Source organism: Delphinus delphis, chromosome 2 (genome assembly GCF_949987515.2).
Source record: "Delphinus delphis chromosome 2, mDelDel1.2, whole genome shotgun sequence".
NCBI lineage: Eukaryota > Metazoa > Chordata > Mammalia > Artiodactyla > Delphinidae > Delphinus > Delphinus delphis.
Window position 1 is genome coordinate 42,275,437 of NC_082684.1, and position 13,913 is coordinate 42,289,349.

At 41.2% G+C, this 13,913-nt stretch overlaps 1 protein-coding gene across 3 annotated transcripts in view; it reads right to left on the reverse strand.

The window, feature by feature from the left end:
* DAAM1 (dishevelled associated activator of morphogenesis 1) overlaps positions 1-13,913 on the reverse strand; it is a 179,359-nt gene that overhangs the window by 46,725 nt on the left and 118,721 nt on the right. For all 3 annotated transcript variants that reach the window (XM_060004472.1, XM_060004473.1, XM_060004471.1), the window contains exons 7-15: positions 13,655-13,765; positions 13,430-13,533; positions 11,965-12,031; positions 11,623-11,740; positions 11,063-11,201; positions 10,714-10,772; positions 7,257-7,444; positions 6,452-6,751; positions 6,044-6,151 (exon numbers count right to left, since the gene is read on the reverse strand). In XM_060004472.1, coding sequence (XP_059860455.1) covers positions 6,044-6,151; positions 6,452-6,751; positions 7,257-7,444; positions 10,714-10,772; positions 11,063-11,201; positions 11,623-11,740; positions 11,965-12,031; positions 13,430-13,533; positions 13,655-13,765 — 1,194 coding nt within the window. The remainder of the gene's footprint in view (positions 1-6,043; positions 6,152-6,451; positions 6,752-7,256; positions 7,445-10,713; positions 10,773-11,062; positions 11,202-11,622; positions 11,741-11,964; positions 12,032-13,429; positions 13,534-13,654; positions 13,766-13,913) is intronic.

Below are 13,913 nucleotides of genomic sequence, written 5' to 3' on the forward strand. Positions count from 1 at the left end.
TGTCATGTGCTACCAGCAAACATGCTTTTTTGACGGGATGGAATAATCTCCTATCTTCTTGTGTCACTAGGAAGGATTAAGAAAAGAAAAAAGACAAGTTCAACAATATAGGTCAGTAAAACCAACACTCAGTACTCCCCAAGAGTCCAAACAATGTCTGTGGGCGCTCTGGGTAGGTATGCGGAAAAAGACAGAACTTGCAATTAAGAGACAATAAGTGATTCATGTGCTGTGCAGCCATTGGTGGTCCTGTCCACACTGCCTTGGGGCTGTTCATGCGTATAAGGTCAACAGCCTCTGTTGAAAATAGTTCATAGAAAAGACCTGGAGTGAAGAAGGGAAAGAGGAAGCAGTAATTGACACGTTATGAGAAAGTCACAGCTTTCTTTGCATATTTTTGCCGTGATGGCATGAATAAAGCTTCGGTGTGCAAAACACACCCCAGTTTTTGGGCCAACTACTTACACAATCAGCGTTTACTTAGCAGATTCCTTAAGGCCTCACTGGTCCCGGCAGCACTGCCAAGGCCAATTTTACACAGATGAGCTGTTTCACATCATTCTTCGAATGGGAAACAAAATGTATCCTCCCCTTGCTCCACCCATACAAGGGGGGATTACTTTTCTGGAATGGCGTTTAAAAAATAAAGTGATAACCACATGAAACTTTTCTTTCCTCTGATGTCACAGTTTTCTTTTGTCCCTGTTGTAACTGTCAAGTTTTTTACACTGAAAATCCTTAGCACTCTTTCCCTGTAACAGCAGTTTCTCCTTTCAAGGGCAGAAAAAACTGGTGAAGTGAACTCCATGAGGTCATCTTATCCTACTTTTCTCTCTTAAAGAGACAAGTTGCAAGTTGAATTTAGACCCTGCTCTCCCTGTCTGGCCTTCAAGGAAGAAACTTGTATGAAGGTGTCTGGCAACTCATTCTCCCTAAGTTCCCACTGTCTGGAAATTAATCTCTACTGTAGTGGCCTATGGAACCAGGCCACAAGCATTTACTAAGGATGTGACTTGGGGCTCAGTTTCACTATCTGTAAAATGAAGTAAACAACTGGATATTTACTGTATTAAATGTGATATGCGTGTAAAGCATTTTGTACAGTACCTGTCACATATTTATGAGCTCCATACTTGGAAGCTATCACACACTACAATTCTACCTTTCAAGCCAATGATCAAGTCCATTTTTTTGCCTATTGCCCTACTTTTCAGTTGAGTTGAAGCACAGCTGGTCAAGATCTCCCACTTGTAACCAGCAGCAGCACTAAGTATAACAGTTAATAGCTAAGTAATGTATCTTATCTTTTGAGAGGTGAGGATGAAGAATGCCATGTGAGAGTTAGGTTAATTGGAGATCTTGAAATCCCCTATTTTAAGAGTCCTTTAATCATCACATTTTAAATAAAATCACAAAGCTTATTAGATGGGGAATGTTAAAAATACTGATGCTCCCAGGACTATTTCAAATAAGTTAACATTCTTTTTGAAACTTTAAATTATTCACTAATTGGCTTGGGCCAAACATGATAGAATTGCCTACATTTGGCTCCACCTAACAGGATATCTGATTTTTCCAGTTGATTTTTGGTGTAGGGCTTAGGGTTTGGAAAATAAGTAGGAAGTTGGGGCTTGCATTTTCAGGAGCCAGTGCTGATAAATTCCTATAAATAGGGTTTCACCATGAAATAATGACTCGACATTTCATAGACAATGACAACCTTTATATGGATGGTTCTTAAAATTTTTGAGGTTGAGATCCCATTGTAAATCTGATAAAAGCTGGAGATCCCTCTCCAGAGAAATGCACACACACTAATATTTATATAAAACCCTGTATTTGATTAACTAGTACCATGTTGTCCAGCTATATAGAACCTGTACCTTATACTTTGGTACTAAGAAAAACCACTATTTACAATTTTTATCTCCTGTCTTCATATGCCATGACTAAGGACAAAGCTTGTTGAAATCAATGTCCTAAATCACATAATTTTTCAATGTAAAACCTATATATACAGAATAACAAAAAACATAAAGAAAATAAAAAAAGAAATTTCTTTGGCCATTCATAAAAATTCAGAAGATACCACTGACTATACCAAATGGGACCCCAAGAATGACTTGTATATGACATGTTAGTGGAGAGTTGGATTCTGGAGCCTAGGATAGTTATCCTTTGTAACTATTCAAAGCAGAGAGGCTTTGAAATGTTATATCACGTTCTGATAATAGGACCTAGAAAGAAGGGGTGTCCCCAGGCAAAGAGTGGGGAAGAGGAATGGAGATAACCAGCTGTTCATTTGTTGCTCCAGAGATATGTGTGCCTTTAGGTAAATGTAGTACCTTTAGCTCATTTTCTCTCTGTCCAAATTGCATGAATAGGGAGAATGAATTTATAACATCTTGAGATGAAAATTTCCCACAAAACAAATATGAATGTTGTTTAATTGTAACTGAGATAGTACTACTATGCAATGTGCTACATTATGTATTAAAATAAGTCTCTTGTGGCTGGCCTAGAGATCATGTATAGTACAGTTTCAATGAGGAAAAGAGGTTCTGAGATTCAAGACATTGACTTTCAAATGAACTTTTGTAATGTGAGCAGGGGAATAACTGTATGCTATTAAATTCCATTTCATGTGGCACATAAGCTTACATAATCGGCTCACACCTTTGATATCCACACTGGAAAAAAAAAGAATCCTGAATAGAAATGATCTTGTTCTTAAAACTGGAGTTAAAGAAAATCCTTTACAAAGTCTAACCTTCATAATCAATAAAGCCATCAATAAGAACAAAGTGAAACTGAGAATTATGCCACTTGTACACCTGTCTGGACACTGAATACATACTGAGCCATATTTTTATTATCTGTGACATAGGAATAATACTCACCTCAAAGAGTTGGTGTGAAGATTAAATGAACAAATAAGTATCAGTTCCTTGAGAACTAAAAGTTAGGGTTGATGAGATTGGGGCTGTATATATTATATTCAGCACCAAAAATGTAATGGATACTTAATATTGATTATCATCTTTTAGTCTATATTCTGGTTATTTACAGATTTTCCTCATCTCTGCTTTTATAGTATAAGCTGCATTATAGACGTGTGCAATAGTTTAACACATTTGTGTCCCTTGACATACTTTATATGCAAAGCAGACAATAAAAATATCTGTTGTTTTTAATGATTCAATATTTCTCATATCAACAGGGCACATCTTGTGTGTGTGTGTGTACATTTACTCATATCAAACCTCTCCTACATGTCATTAATCAGTGTTCACCTAAATTATACTAATCTGAAGCTTGAAATTTTTTTCAAAATCTTACTCTGTGTAGTGTTCCTGTTGCATGCACACAGACAATGGTATTCATGGGTTCTTTGTCTCTCTGAGAAATTTACTTGGCCACACAACTGGCTGAAATCCAGAGAGTTTGACCAGGGTTTTATAACTCTGGAGGGAAGAAAGAGGAGAAATCATTGAAAAAAAGGGTTCCCGGCATTCATTTGGGAGTAGAAAAGAGAGCAATTCAAGTGTAACAATAATTAAATAGAGCACTGCCAAGACTAAAATGAAAATGCATAGGTCTTGACGTTGCCATTAGTTATGAGACATGGGGACACAATGACAGGCACCCCGTTACCTTTAGTCTATCCTATGTGTTCCTACTAGTCTGTCTTCATCTTTCGATTTTCTGTCTCTCAACATTCAATAAATTCAATGGAATGGCTCAAATTACCTTCATTTGGGAAACACCTTTATGGTTTAAAAATTCTCAGCTCATGTTCTTACACCAAGAGGGGAGACCTACTTGAGTCAAGCTGAGTGGGTGTGCTGAAATTTTTCTCTGGGAAGTACTACTGCAAATGTCACAAATGATTCTACTTAACCAGTCTACTACTTAGTGTTAAGTGCAACCGAAATGTTCTGGTTTATCCTGACTGGCATGACTACTGATTATTTAAACAGCAATTGGTTGCTAGGAGACAATTACCCAATTGCTAGGCTTTCTGCAACCCTGTCTCCTGGAGCTCTTGAGAACTGTCCACATGTTTGTCCCAGAGCATTTTGGCAGCATCCTTCTGCACCTTCTGCTGAAAGCCAGTTAATTATGAGTCTTGTAAACTTGGGTCTTTCAACCATCTGCCTTCATAATAAATGCAACCCACGAGCTCAGACTTGAATAGCATCATTTGGAATAACTGCTGTTTTTCTCTTCCTTTTATTTACTTCTCTAAGTTCCCAAACCTTCATCTTAGGCAACTAGAATGGACCAGTATTAGTGACTGAAACTGAAGTAGGAAATCAGCAGGACGTGTAATTAGGTCAGAAGATTATTTGAATCTACCAGGAAACTGGCTATGTCCTAATGTCCTACTTCATGTTAAGGCCCAGAGGAAACTATCGTGGGACGGGAGAGAGAGGAGGCCTGTTGTGGCCATTCAGGAATGAATCTGGTCCAAGTACCTGCCATACAAGAGCTCTCAACACATCTTTTGTTTGTCCCCTGAAAGATAAGGTATCTTGCTTTCAACTGGACAACGTCCTATCTTCTTTTTCTTCATTTTCCTTTATTTGGCATTTATGATATTGTACAAGTTTGCTGTCATACTTTTGGGAGGGGTCCCAGCTGAGTGCTCCTATCTTACAGTCATTCTGCCATGGCAGGCAACCACCTGCATTTTTGTACTTTATTAAAATAGCATTAAGGGCACTGCAGAGAAATATTCTCTCACTTAAGGGAAAATATTCTGGCTAAAAGATGTACTACTTTTTCTTTTCAATTTTAGTTGCATCAAAGGCCATTTTGAAAAAGAAAACCTCAGCTGTTTTTTCTCCCCAGCCTCGGTCCATCTTCTCCCTTGGTGCTTGGCAGTTCTGTTCTGAGACACTCTTTCTTGGGAACCAAGCCAAGCCTAAGCAGACTAGGAAGTCTGCTGCTTGTCTGAGGATGCTCCACCCTGGGAATGATTCACACGGGAGTTAAGGGCCTCCCAGCAAAACCCAAGGAAAGCCCCTACGCAGATGCCTGGCATCTGCCTGTTCCTGTTCCTTAAGACACCCTCTGCTCTCATCATTTCTCTCCCTCAGTCACCCTTTGAACTTTTCTCCTTACACTCTGAGACTCACTTTTTCCCTCCCAGACTTCCGATTGACTGTTGAAGACCTCAATCCACCTCTTGCTTGTACTTCTGAGACTCTCTGTACCAAGCCACTTTGCTGTGAACTCTACTAAGATGCCCTCTCGAGGGGTGAGAGGTACCGCACAGATGTGACCAAGCTCACTAAGTGACGCTGACTACTTGGCCAGGTTAGTAAGCACCAAATCAAACTGCATGTTCTCATACTATCATGTTGCTCACTTTTCAGAAGCTCCTTGGGTCCTATTTGTTCCACTGCCATCCCCACACTTGCTCAGCCTTCACAGCCCCACTTCTGAGTCGATCGTGTTCAGGACAGAGCAAAAACTTCTTTCTAGGTTCTATCTAGCTGCCAACTTATAGTCATTTACCAACCCCCATACTTCAAAAGGTTCCATTTATTTCAAATAAGCAGTCCACTTCTGATAATAACCATTTGAGATACAAATATTATAACTAAAATAGCTTCAGAAACAAACACTGTGGGGTGACACTACAAGTTAGGTAACTCTCCTACTATTTTCCCCTGGTGGCCCCTTTGACTAAGCACAAGTGACAATAAGATACAGAGCTCCTTCCACCAACGGAGACGGTGTTGTGGAAAGACACCAGAGCATGAAGCTCCCTAACAAGGAGCTTGTATACCTTCAACATGTACACACACATGCGCGCGCACGCACACACACACACACACACACACATAAACTGACAGGAACCTAAACACACATGCAGACCCACACACCATGCTGTCTGCAGGAACATAATAGGCTAGACCAAACAGCCTAGAATTAAGATGCCTAACATATCATGGTTATGGCAGATGGCCCAGGGATCATGCACAAGAACATGACTCCTTAATTATTTTAGCATCTGGAGGGCACATGCTCTTACCTGCTGTCTTTGGTAAGCAGAGAAAGTTCTTTCTAGGTCTTCAAGATCTAGAACTTTGAAGACTTTTGTATCATCAATTTCGGTCCACACTGTTCCTTCCAGTTTGTTCTGCAAACATCAAGTTAAGAAGCGCTGGGGTTTATAGTTAGACACAAAAATAATAGATGTAGTTATTTGTTTTACAAAGTGCTGCTATCCCAAATTTTTCACTCTACCGGATGCTCAGAATGAGCTGGCTTCAAAAATCGGGTCCCTTGTTTCAGAAGCTTTATCACTTGAATATCTGAGCTAGTGAGAATGCTGCACTAGGAAATGAAATCACTGGACAGCCAGGGTGGCCCGATCAGAGACAACACAGAGCACTGCTAGTGCTATCCGTTAGAGGGAAAGTTGGAACAAATGGCTCACCTCAGGCAGCTTAGACCAGTTGAAGGATTTCAGGGCGTTTGTGGGCTGAGGAATGTTCTTCTTCTTGAGTGCCAGACCCAGGGGGGCACCAGGAGGTGGCATGACTCCTCCCAAGGGAGGAGGCCCTGGGGGAGGGGGAGGGCCCCCTGGGGGGAGGGGAGGGGGTGGAGGAGGAAGCGCTCCACCAGGCAGAGGCGGGGGTGGTGGGGGAGGGAGGAGGGGTCCGGACACAGAGGAAGGAAAGGGCCCCCCAGGGGCTCCAGGCGATGCTCCACCGGGGAGTGAAGCGCAGACGGCCCTCTGAAAAATAAAAATAGGAAAAGAGGAGATGAACAGAAGAAGTAAATTCACTGGATGATTTTTAGGGTCTGAAACTTTGCCTAACATGTGTATTATGGAGAAATTCACACATCTGAGAATGTGGGCTTAAAGGCACAGTAAGTTGAGAGGCCTCGTGTGTGACACTCTAGGGCTCGTTTGCAAAGGGTTCACGTGTCTCTCACTTCTGGTACCATCCTCCAGTTTGGTTTTCATGAAATCAGTTTTCATGTTAAGAAGCTAATGTGATTTCCTTGCTCTTGTGAGAGTATCTGTATTGGAGAACAAATGCACACCCTCAACCACCTCTGCTAACGTGCACGGTAAGCAGAGGGAACAGGTTGCACCACCACCGTGATGGGTCAGGAGACGGTTCAGGCTCTATTGGCCCCAGCAGAGCTGTCTACTTAAGGAGGGGGGCTCTGGGATAAGGAGGCCTCAGCAGCTGCCAGCCATGGGAGACCCAGCCTGGGGCCCGTGAGCTCACCCTGCTGAGCTCGTGGAGCTGGGCCGTGAGGTCCGCCACCTGCTGCTTCACTTGCTTGTGCTCAGTGGTCTCCTTTTCAAGTTTCTCTTTCATTTTATTCAAGGTCTGCATCATCTCTTCCTTCTCCTGGGTCTTGGCATCGCATTCTCGCTCTTTCTTTTCCAGTTTCTGTTGTAACTCATTGTGCTCTACACATGAAAACAACTGGACATGAAAACGGTGAACTCTTCAAAGCTGAAGCATTTTCTCTAAACAGAAGATCGATTGAGGGTGATTGTGAGGCTCTTTATTATGATTTATAAAATCATTCCTCTTCTCCATCAAAGGGAGCAACTCATGGGCTCAATGGTGCTCGTGCTTGCAGGGGGCTTCAGATGAACAACTTTATCAACTACATTCTGTAAAAGGCTGAAGAGGCCCTCCGGTCACAGTTCCAAAGATGGAACACAGGCGTGAGCAACTATTTGTGGAGGTGAATGGCGCCTGCTTGGTATTTAATTTAGAATCCTGTCCTAGAAATGGCCCTTTAGTCACACTAGGGAAAATGACTATTAACAGGGCCTCTTTTCACAAGTTAGAAATGAGAACTAGACAAGTCCAGTGTTCATTAGCTGGGTTTGCTGGCTTAGGTCCCACTAGCAGAGGGGCTGAAAGGGAGGATCCTGCCCTGGGAGGAAGTGCTGCTGCCGGACCCAGGGTTTGTCCCAGTGTGGAGTCATTGGTCCCACTGCCCTCAGAGGGCCCCTTGGACTTGAAGTGTTTTATGCGCTGGCAAACAATTATTAAAACTTGCGAAAGCAAATGTTATTATCTCATCATTAAACACCTTAAGGGTTTTAAGTTAAGTAGTACCTGCTGAGCATGAGAATCACGATAATACGCGGAGAAAAATGTTAGCTCTCAGCTGTAGTTGCACTCACTCCCCCAACCCCGCTATAACGGAACAAGGCATCCCATTTAGCATAACGCTTACCTATGTTGCCAACACACCTCCTGACTCTAGCACTTACAGGAGTAATACTCTTTGGAAAAGAGGACTAATGAAGTTTAGCCTGCAGATTTTCATTTCAAATACTTGGCCCCAATCCCTAGTCTTTTTATACCAATAAACCCACTAGAGATAGAACCTACTGGGGCAGAGCTATACAGAGCTGGTCTCTATTTCTGAATTTGATAACATTTAAATTCTTGCTTTCTCTGTCTTTTACTTTCTCTCTTCTTAGTTCTCTAAAATCAGAGTTTGCAGAGAAGGTTCAAGTCACTAAAATCCTTGGAGTTTACCAGCCTTGGAGTTAAGATAACCGTCAACCCGCTTCTACCACTCTGTGGATGCTTCCCTGACTTCTTCAGCGACATCTAAAAACTACCCCACTGCATCCCACTTTCCTTCTTCTATCTCTGTTTCATTCCTCTTTGACAATGTAAGACCTAACTTCCTATTATCGGTCATTAGCCTTTGACAAATCTGGCCAAGCCTCAGAACCACCTGAGAGATTTTGACATTTCAGGACTCACAGACCACATTCCAGGGAGTCTGTTCTATAGATCAGGGGCAGGCCTTAGGAACCTGTGGTTTTCAAATGCTCCTTAGAGGATTCTGATAAAGTGCCCGGTATGGGAAGCTCCAGCCTAAAGGATTATCTCCACAAATAGTCTCCATTTGCTAAGCTTTTATTCAGTATTTACTGGGTATCCGGCACTACAGAGAATTCTCCCCAGATATTCTCCACCTTTCAGGTCCATAGTACTTCCTGTCTCCTCACAGCCTCCACCCTCTGAGAAATTCATCAACAGGTACCCTATTTAATAGAACTTTGCTACTTGACACTTCTAGAGAAGAATGAATTTTACCGACAATATCTCCTTTTTTGCACTCTATGCATGACCTCACTTTAAACCATCCTATTCCTCCAGCTGATCTGGGCCACTTCCTCTTGTACCCCTCAACTGCCTAAATGCTACAAAACTTTCTACCATTACTAGGCAGCTAATAAATGCCAGGTACTATGCTAAAGTCCTAATATTTGTCATTTACTCTTCACAACAACCCTGTGAGTTAGATGTAATCTTCACTTTGCAGAGGCAAAGACTGGAGGGGTAAAGGACATGACTTAGCCTACCCACACAGTCAGTCAGGGGCAGAGCTGAGACCCAGACCCAGAGCCCAGCACCGTGCCTGCCCCGTGCAGCCATTCAGTACATACCCACTGCATGAAGGACTGAAATGACTCCAAAGCTTATGTCCTAAGTACTCTCTTCAACTTGCACACCTGAGTCTCCATGCTCTAGGGTATATCCCTAAAGTACCACTCATTGACCATCTTCTCGGGTATAATTCTCTCTTTACCCTAACTTGTTGTCAATGTCTCTATTCTTTCTATAGCAGTTTCTGGAATTAATTTATAAAAATGTATGTGCAACCTCACTTATTTGAGACCTATCTGAATTCATATGAGGAACCCACAATATAACAGAACTTCATATTCGGTATTTTCCGATATCAGTGGTGAGCCTGCTTTTCTGCTCAATGGACAAAACGTGATGAGAGGAAAGGAAATGCTTCAGCATCTCTTGGACCATATTGTCAACACACTGAATACTATGGTGAGTGCTACTGTATGTCACTGGCTGTGAATGAGTCACTTGGACAGGGAAAAGGAAGTCAGTTAACCAGCACAGTGAAAGAGTAGTGGCCGGGCGTATGACTGTTTTCTCAAAGGGTCCAACTTTAATTTGCTAATATTTTGAAGGAGGGGAAGAGTTATACTTATTCTGTGAGTGGTTTGGCATGGTGACAGGCACGAATGACCGCCCCCCCCAAGTCATTTGATGCTGAGAGTTGATAGCAAAGACATATTGAGATACTCACCAATGGCTGGTCTGTTAATGTTTCACAACATGTACATCTCTAATGGTCAGTGATTTTCTGCATGATTTCTCTTTTTATAACTGGTGCCAAATTAAGGTCACGTGGAGAAATGGGCTGCTGAAACCAAGTTGCCTGTGCTTCTCTTTCAAAATTCTGGGTAATCCCTGGTGTCCCTGATTATAGTTCTTAAAATCTAGTGTGCTTTCAAGAGCAGTTATGGGGAAGGCTGGGATGAACGGTAGTTAAGAAAATTTGAATGAATGAATATTGAACAGTAAATGCTTCAAAAATGCTTCCAAAAATGAACGGTGGTTTAGAAAATTTGAATTAATGAACATTGAACAGTGAATGCTTCAAAAAATGATTATAATGAAAGGATAAAATATTTGGGAATCAACATGACAACTAAGATAGTCTGATTCAAGAAAAACCAGGCAAAATGCCCTGAAAACATGGGGGAGGGGAAAGGCTGTTTATACACCAAAGTCAATGAGAAGCATTAATGCAAATTTCTAAAATATACAGTAAGGAGAGTTGTCCAATAACCAGTAACATGACCTCTTCTCTCGTCAGGACCTCATCATTTACCTTTTCTCATTTTTTCTGCTTGTTCTTTCCACTGCTTAACTTCATTTTCATTAACCAACCTGTATGATAGTTAAAGGAGCATTCATTACAAAAAGCGTAAAAGGCCCACTGCTAAATGCATGCTCTCTAGGTAGAAAAACTGTTTAATGCAGAGAAAGTCCTCAGCATGCCTGAAACCCATTTTAAACCCAGATGTTACATATATATATATTACATGTATACATATAGGAACTCGTATCTGACCTCTAGAACATTTCAGTTCTCCCAGCTGCTATTTTGAAGTAGGATAATACAAATGTCTTATACTGGTGCTATTATCTCAAGGGTAGCAAAATAAAAAGAAACTTACATCCGTACGACATTTTTAATATTAAAGTTTTCCAAGGGCGTGGAGTCAGGGTCCTGACCTTTGTCATTCTGGATAACTATTTGCTGTATAATTCTATCTAGGAGTAGCCAGTACTGAACGGTGTTGCCACTTCTCTTGTCTAAAAAAGAAAAGAACAGTGGAGATACTTCAACTGGTTTCAAAACTTGAATGAATATTTTTCAACAGTGGTCACCCGCCAGAGCCACAAAACCAGACAGATGTTTACAACCCTTCCCAACGTTTCTGGAATTCTGACACACGATGACCATTTACGTGATTGAGAGGCACTTTCTGCCCCCTTCTAAATGTGTTGTAAGGCATATGTTTATTTTTAAAATCAAAGTGAGTTATAATTCGTTTCATTTTGAGAACTTCACAACACCCCTTAAGCTGTGCAGAGACACACTGGGCTGTCACAAAACTAAGGTTTGGAATCCCTGGTGTGCACCCAACCTAAGCCACACTGTTCAGAAGACAGAGCCCTTTGGATGATGTCCAAACATTCACAAACACATGCGTTAAGTCACAAACACACTCACAAGGCATTTGGAGGCAGTGGTGCAGGATGGACATGAAGTGAGGGTAAGCTTCACTGTGGGTCAGCCTCTTCCTGGTCAGCTCAAACATCTGAGTAGCACTTTTTGTGTCTATGTGAACCTGTTTCATATGAAAAAGAAATCTAAGTCAAACATCCAAGTTCTTCAATTCCTGCAAGGTAAGGTAAGCAATTACAAGGCAAATAGAAGCTAATCCTGCCACTTAGATAGCAAAACAGAAATCTGACTTTGCTCTTAGGTTACATGTCATCTCTATGACACACATTACAACAGGGACATTTGTGAGCTGCTGAGTCAAATTAGAATAATTGTAAGCACATGTACCAGTTCAAATCTTTTGGCAAATTCTAGTTCATCTTCATTTCGGAGCATTTCAAAAAAATCTAAATGCCTGAAAGACAATTAAAGAAAAGCTATTAAAAGTTGAACATCCTACAAACACAGGCACATAGGAATCAGGACATAAATACTAAGGCCTTTCCTAAAATTTCAGAGATATCTCTAAAAGAAGTACGACAACAAAATTTGAATGCCTTCTCTTAACTATGTTCTAAGGAAAGAAGACATCATCTGACTGAAATGAGATCACTACAAGAGACAAATCTGAAAGCCTAGGATGCGCAGCACATAGAAGACAATTCATGAAAGTTTATCAAATCCAAACACAACCAAATCCAGATTCTACTCATGGAATCTCTTTATGGAAAAACAAGCCCATATAACTAACTTGACTGACCACTGAATTAAAGATTACAAAAGAAATGTTCATGCCTTTCACTTATTCATTCAAATACTTATTGAGCCCCTATTATTGACTGGGGAATGATAAGTTCTGTGAAGACAAATCCAACAGCATAAAGGGGGTAGAGAATGATGGGAGGTGAGGTGAGGTGAAGAATATGAACACAGTGGCTGGAAAAGGTCTCTGCATGGGCAAAAGGGAAAAAGCGATTTGGACATCTGTGGGAAGATCTTTTAATGCTGAGGAAATAGCAGGTGCAAAGGCCCTGAGGCAAGTGTATTTTGACATGTTCATGGACTATCAAGGAAAAAAGCATGGTGGAGTGTGTGAATGAGGGAGAAGTGTGGTAGAAGGAAAGATCTGAAAGGTGGTAGGATATGTTAGAAATCGTAAAATGACTGCAGACAAGAGCAAATGAACAGGAAAGTGGAAATTAACATTCATAGAATGTCTATCAAAGGTGCCATGTGATTCCACATGTTTTATAGTCAGCTTTCATAACAGCTCTGCAGAATAGTGTTATCATCATCATCACTATTTCTTTACATATAAAAACAGTAAGGGGGCTTCCCTGGTGGCGCAGTGGTTGAGAGTCCGCCTGCCGATGCAGGGGACACGGGTTCGTGCCCTGGTCTGGGAAGATCCCACATGCCGCGGAGCGGCTAGGCCTGTGAGCCATGGCTGCTGAGCCTGCACGTCCGGAGCCTGTGCTCCGCAACAGGAGAGGCCACAACAGTGAGAGGCCCGCATACCGCAAAAAAAAAAAAAAAACCCAAAAAACCCAGTGAGGTTCAGAAAAATTGAGTAACTTGACCAGAACACACAGCAGGTAAGCGGCAGGACTGGGATACGGATTCAAGCCTAATGCCAAAACCTACACTAAGTTCTCTACACAAGTGCTGCTTCTTTCATCGAGAAAATCTTACTATAAAAACATCATTACCTGGTCTAACATTTTGGTACAAGTTCCTTAGGTCACAAGTAGTTCACAGACTGGCACTATACACAAGGAAAACACATGAACTATCTCATAATAGTGTGACTTACCTATCTAATGTTGAATTTTCATGTTCCCTTAATTTATCTATTACAGGTTGAATTCCCAACATCAGAAATTCATAGCGAAGATGAAGTCTAAAGTCCAAACTTTCCTGAAAGTAAAAGGGTGATGGAATACATTTTTAAGCTCTTTAGACTACACAGTTGGTAATCTTTTTTTAAAAATTATTCTTTAATAATATATGTTTTAAATTGTGGTACAGAGGCTCTTACCACTCCTGCGCCTTGGCTTAGCACTGCATTGATGAAGGACATGATGGCAGTCTTGAGACTCACTTCATCTCGATACCGCCCCGTGCTTTTATCCAAGTCATTAATTAATGTCTACCAAGGATACAGATGTAAAAACAAAGGACCGAATAGTTACTAACCGTACACTCATTTTATTAATTTTTTAATACTCTGAAGTTTATTTTTAAAAGCTTGTGTTTAGTCAGCATTACATTGATCCACAGAAAGCTACCTTTTTTTC